This window comes from Orycteropus afer, unplaced genomic scaffold, assembly GCF_000298275.1.
Source record: "Orycteropus afer afer isolate SDZICR_OR568_19922 unplaced genomic scaffold, OryAfe1.0 scaffold00362, whole genome shotgun sequence".
NCBI lineage: Eukaryota > Metazoa > Chordata > Mammalia > Tubulidentata > Orycteropodidae > Orycteropus > Orycteropus afer.
This window is the reverse complement of record NW_006921949.1, coordinates 389,960-396,638: the sequence shown is the minus strand read 5'-3', so window position 1 is coordinate 396,638 and position 6,679 is coordinate 389,960. Positions and strand designations below refer to the sequence as shown.

The 6,679-nt window shown below is 33.0% G+C and overlaps 1 protein-coding gene across 1 annotated transcript in view; it reads right to left on the bottom strand.

Annotated features, from left to right (window-relative positions):
* Nucleotides 1-2,325: 2,325 nt before the first annotated feature.
* RNF180 (ring finger protein 180) overlaps nt 2,326-6,679 on the bottom strand; it is a gene marked incomplete at its 5' end in the record, with an annotated part of 386,500 nt that continues 382,146 nt past the window's right edge. The window contains one exon of the mRNA XM_007952875.1: nt 2,326-2,525. Coding sequence (XP_007951066.1) covers nt 2,326-2,525 — 200 coding nt within the window. The remainder of the gene's footprint in view (nt 2,526-6,679) is intronic.

The window sequence follows — 6,679 nt, the reverse complement described above, 5'->3', positions numbered from 1 at the left end:
TGATGTTATATTTAGCACTTCATACTAGAGTGTCACTCAATAGTATCCTCCCCACTCAAAACAAAAACAAACCAGCTGTCACTGAGTTAATTCCTACTTGTATCAACTCCGATAGGGTTTCCAAGTCTGTACATCTTTACAGAAGTAGACTGCCCATCTTCTCTTGGAGATCTGATGGCATGGTGCCTAAGACATTTTACTGCTAACCAGAAGGCTGGCAGTTCAAACCCACCAGCCACTCCTCAAAAGGAAGGTTGGGCAATCTACTTTCATAGTGATACCACCTTGGAAACCCAAGGAGGGGTTGGTATGAGTTGGATCTGACTTGTCAACAGTGCATTGTGTTGCGTTCTTCTTGGAGAGCTGGTGGGTTTGAACTGCTAACCTTCTGGTTATCAGCCCAATGCTTTACACCAGCAGAGTTCCTTACTTAATAATACAGCAGACAGAATTTTATTTTCCACTCTTGCATTTGGTGATTCATAGTGGAAGAGTCTTTGTACAACATAGATTCTGATTCCTTACATTCTGCCTAATTTAGATTAATTCCCCTATCTTCTGCTGAGTATAAGATAAATTGGTTTGAGTTTGTGAATTTGCTTTTAAATTCAAGAAATAAATTAACTGCTGAAAGTATTCGGAAATGTGTCTCCATTTAGGCATTTTTTTTTTAATGGATGTAGGAAAAATTTTAAAATTAAGCCTCACGATAATTAAACTCAGTAGAAAGAGAAATTATTGATAGTGACAGCTCAGAAAATTAACCTTTCTACATAATATTATTTGGGGCAGATACTGCATTTGCTAGTTTTAGAATTTTTCTTTCCCTTATTCTTCTTGGAAAATAAAATTTTACATGCTTAATACTGTGCAAGACAGGAAATAAGAGAATAATAATTTTTTTGTTTTACTGTAAATCTCACTCATCAATTTTTTTAAACAAATTCAACAATCATCATATTGTAGGAAGGTTGGATTCATAATCATAGTAAAACTTTTGTCCTTGGTTAAATAAAGGCCACCTGAACAACTGAAATAAATATGCTTACTTCTCTGTGCTTCAGTTTTCTCTGTTTTAATATTAGGGTACTTGCCTCAGGTCCTTCCTGGTTTGGAACAATTCAATTCTCCTCCCTTTTCTTTTTAACTAAAAGAAACATTAACTCCAAGGATTACTGTAATTATAAATAAAAATAAATGTCACATTCCTTCTATTCATCTGTAAGCAAATTTACAATTCTTTATTTCAGACATTAAATCACTTGATAAAATGAATAGATTTTAAAAGCCAGCCTTTATTGCACATTTACAATATAGTCAACAATTTCCTAGTTAAACAAACTACTAAATTAATTACATTTCAGACATGCATTGCTCCTTGAGATTACTAAAATCAGTACATTACTTATTTCTTCAGTTGATTAATCTTGAAATTCTAAAAGTGTTAATATCTCCCTAAAGTGGTTCAAACCCACCAGCCACTCCTTGGAAGGAAGGTTGGGCAATCCTACTTCCGTAGTGATACTGCCTCGGAAACCCAAGGAGGGGTCCCTATGAGTCGGGGCCAACTCGATGGCAAGTAACAACAACAAAGTGTCTATTGGTGGGGGCTAGTTTAATATTTTTCTTTTTTGCATTCACTATTCTCTTGCTTTTAATAATAATAATAATAATAATAATAATAAAGTTTCACTAAAGCTATTTTTAGGTCTCTACTAAAACTCTCTTGCTTTTAATAATATTAATAATAATAAAGTTTCACTAAAGCTATTATTAGGTCTCTTCAAAACACATAGTCTACTTCCTTGGTGACAGAAGGGGACACAAGTAGAGATAATTGGAAACTAAACCAAATACACCCTGTTAGACTAGTTCCCAGAGAATAAGATTCATCTTTAATGCACATACTTTGCCTGAGAATAGGCAGTGATTGATTAAACAGTTTATCAACACAGGTTCTATCTGTTTCATTTTGTATTTTCACTGGTTTTTAAATGGAGGGAAAATTCAATCTTAACAATAAGGTTTAAAAGTTACATTGTAAAATTAGAATCCCCAAATCCCCAACCAAGAAGAACTATGAAATTAATAGTGCATTGTTGCTGCTAAGTGCTAGATAAATTAGCTCTTGAATAAAGTTTAGTTTGTTACATGAAAAACACTAACAAATAACTCCATCATTCCCAGGCTTTCCATAAACACCAACAATTTATACAAGGAGACACTGTAAAAACTTCAAAGCACATTAAAAAAATGTTTAAGTAATTGCTATTTATATCATGTAGGTTTTATATTATTGTTCAACCATATTAAGTATGAAAATTCCTAAAATGGAAAGAAAAAATAGCAAAGAAAGCAGAAAACAATGAATCCAATAATCCAGTTCACTGAGTAAATATAGATGATCACCATATCCATGTCAAACCACCATCCACGGCTCTCATCCTCAAAGTGCAGATAATCCATTCTATGTGCACCATGTGGAAACTGCCTTCTTGTAACTGGAGCTGCATGTCTGTGGAAACCTAGAAGATTTAGGAACTTTATTATTTTAAAGCTTGTTCAATTCAGATAGCTTCTCAGACAGGAAGCCTCTTATAAACACAGGTACCATGAACCAAGCATACCTTGTTTTCTCTGACTGGTATGTCATATTTCTGACACTCTTTCAATGACAAACAACTATCATCAGTCTCCTCTACTAAGGATTTTAAGGGCAGAGGCAGTAGAGTTAGCAGAGAGCAGGGGATATGGAATCAGGAGACTATCCTCGTTCTGTCACTCAGTCAAGGGAAGTTATTTGACTTCTCTAGGTTTCAGTTTTCTCATGTAGTATTATACTATCTGGTCTATAGTATACTATGTGATCTATAATTATAATTAAAAACTATGTGAAGATCAAATTTATAATTTTCACAAGATAATTTTCTAAATTTAAGCTTTATTTATGCTTTACTTTTATAGCTACTGTTACAACTACTGTTTTTAACTTCTGATTATCAACTTAAATCTTGTATCTTTCAGCTTGAAATTTCATTCATTCTAGTTATTTGAGCAAAAATATATGGGAAAATGTCTCATTTTGTTTTAGCCTTGAGAAAACTAGATAATATATAATGGCACTCCTTTCAAGCAATTTAGCTTTAATTTTCATAAATTTGATAGCATAAGACTACTTAAGGGGATTGGTTGGCCCATAAAAAGCAAATCTTAAAAGCAAGCTAGTTTATCTGTTATGAAATTAATATGACATTTCTGAGGAATACTACATTTCATTGTAAAATGCTGTTCTTTTTTCTTTGTGATATTTATATGCTAATTATTTAGAGCTTATGTATTAACTCACCTGATGGTGACCACTTTTTGTTAGTTGATCAACATACAATTTCAAAGACATTTAAAAAACAAAATTCAGTTAACTAAAAACTGATAACCTGATTATTAATCTTTTGCTTTCTCCTTATCTATCTCCTATTTTAAGTATTTGTGCTTATTAGTAACTAACACTAACATGTGAACAGGGACAATCATAATGGACTGAGCAGAAAGGATAAAATTCTGGTACTTCTAGAAACTCTGGTGATAAAGTTCTCTGAGACTTCAGCTTGAAGCATATTCTAAATTCAGTTCACCCATTTTAACAACTGAGTAATGTTAAATACTGTGCTGTGGGTCAGACTGGTTATTCTGATGAAAAGGTTGCATACCTCTGGATATTAGTATGGTTACTAATATTTCTTTGTGCAAAGCAACTCTAATGTATGTAAGTTTATTTGTAAATAATATTTACTTGTGTTATGTACATTAAAAAATCATGAAATTGAAAGGATGGGATAAGATGAAATAAATATTTTAAATATAGAACCATATTTCAAATAGCTTTTTCATAATTTCTAATGTTTTTGGATAAGTTTGTTATATATGATTTGACTTTTTTAATCATTCATTTTGATAACTTACAAAAAGTTTATACTAGTAGATGTGTTAGCTCTTCCATTTTCTTCTTTGCCTTTGCATTACTAGTATTATCTTCAATCTGATTTCTTTACAGAATTATTTTTAAGTCTCTGGCCTACTTTGTGCTAGTAGTTTAGCTAAATCTAGATAATAAAATCCAAAAACACATTCAACTGGGCATATATAAACTTCAGTATTATTGCATACATGAAAAGCAAAAAAAACTAATGAAGTCAACCTTTCTATATTGTCAAACTCCCAGTTTTCCCTTAGCTAACATTGCCATGGTCAGTCCTCATTAATTTACTAAAACTTAATTTTTCTTCTATTTAAATAGACATAAAATAAATTTTAATATTATATTCAGATATTCCAGTGGATTGCCTTGACCCCGACCAGTGGGATCCTACTTTGTAGAACAACAATCTAAGGGATTTCAGTTTCATCAGCTTTTCTAGACTATCTAAACCTCTGTTTTCAAAATTGTAGTTGGTATTCTAGTAAAAGGAGACTTTCTGGCTTATATTTGGGAAAGAGGGGAAGCAGAGTCTTCCTCATATTCAAATATTACTCTAATACATGAACAGATTCTCAAAGTCATTTATAAACCTTTTTAAAAATTTGTTCATCAATATAAGATGGAAAACAAGTAACAGTTATTAGAAATTATTATGAAAAATAGATCATGTTTTGTCCTCAAAATGATTATGTGTAGGCCTTACATCCTTTCAGATTCAAAAGTTTTAACTGTTTAGGTCAAAAGAGTAATGGTATTAATGATATATTTGTAGATAACAGAGCTGCAAACAGACGTGGAACAAGAGACGAAGCACTAGGAGTAGAGTGATTGTACGTTTTGGTTTCCTCAGGATAGCCTCAGTTTATTTTGGTTGTCCTGGTATAATTATTAATAGTGTTCCTTTCACTCTAAAATTGTCCTTGGTTAATGCTTATTTCCTTTATTAGTAGAGGGGTGGGGGTAACAAGGCAGTATAGAAAGACACTGGATTAGAAAATTCCCAGCTCCAAACAGAAGATGTTGTTGACCTAGATACCCTCCTTAGGCAACAACTTTTTTGTATGTAGGTGGATAATGATCATTGCTTAAAGTTATTTATTAATTTATTTTTTAGAGAGGAAGGAGTGAGTGGGTGCTTAGAATAAATCTTGAAATTTCCAAGGCTGTAAAATGGATGGAATGGTAACAATTTCTAAATAATAATAATAAAAAAAACCAAACTCACTGCCATTGAGTCATTTCTGACTCATAGTGACCCCCATTTGGGTTTCCGAGGCTGTAAATCTTTACGGAGTAGATGGCTCTGGCTTCCTTCTGCAAAGCAGCTGGTGGGTTTGAACTGCTGACCTTCCGGTTAGCAGTCAAGTGGCTTATCACTATACCAGACTAAAGGAAAATCACCTCAGAGACACTGTTACATGGTAAGCATGAGACAGATGATGATATTAGAAAAATTACTAGAATACTAATCACAGTGACTAGTAGCTGATTTCCACTATAAAATAATGATAAAATCATAGGGCTGTTATGAGGATTAAATGAATTATACACAGAAATACAGTTCCTGACACACAGTAAGGATTCAATAAATGTTAGATTCTTCTTCTTTTATTGTTATTATTCTTGCTACTACTACTTTTAATATGAGGAATAAATTGCCTTTTCTTGCTAGTGCTTACCACATTTATCTTTTCTGGATACATCAGCAAGCTTGCTATTCTTGTGTCTGAACAAATGGCTGTGAAATGTTTTCCTTCAAGTCTGAATTGATTTCTCTGAGGCAGTTGCCATCTTTAAATAGACTGACAGGAATGTCAGAACTGAAGCTATGTAGTTTATTAAACATTTATGGAGAGTATATATATTATAGTAGGCCCTGAATGGCAAATAGTTAAACCCTTGACTACTAGTTGAAGGGCTGGGGACTCAAACCCACCCAGAGGTCCCTTGGAAGAAAGGACTGTTGATCTGCTTTTGAAAGGTTACAGCAAAGAAAACTTTCTGGAGCAGTTCTACTCTGCACACATGCCATGAGTTGGAACTGAGTCAATGGCAATTAACAACAACAGAGGGACTGTATGTCAGTGGCAAGGAATTTAAAGATACTTTAAAATATGGTTCCCGTTTAAAACAGTGTTTCTCAACCTTTTTTCATTTTCATTCTGGTAAAGAGAAAAATTAAGTTAAATTTAATATAAATTTATTATTTTGAGTAATACATTAAATTAAATTAATTTAAATTTAATGTTCCCCTAACATGAGAGAAATTAAAAAGGAAGCAATAGGATTTTGTGAGGTAGGTTGGAGCTAGGGGGAGCCACAAACCATTGTAATATTTAAGATATTTTGTCCTGCAAGAATCAATTATTGTCCCCAATCAAAATGCATGATCTAGGAGACAGTACATTTAAAACCATTACGGTAACAGGCAACGATGCATATATTTTAAAATATAAAACCACTTCCTTCTAGAAATGAATTTGCATTGGAGTTAATGGAGTTAGAAGCTTCTGCACCAGGAATTCACTAGTACTTTGTACAACCTGCAGTTAGTACTGAACTGATAATAATTAGTTAAGTATTCAGACATGGTTTAAAGCATATCTAATAATTTTGTTGTTGTTGTTGTTATGTGCCGTCGAGTCGGCCCCGACTCATAGCGACCCCTCCTTGGGTTTCCAAGGCAGTATCACTATGGAAATA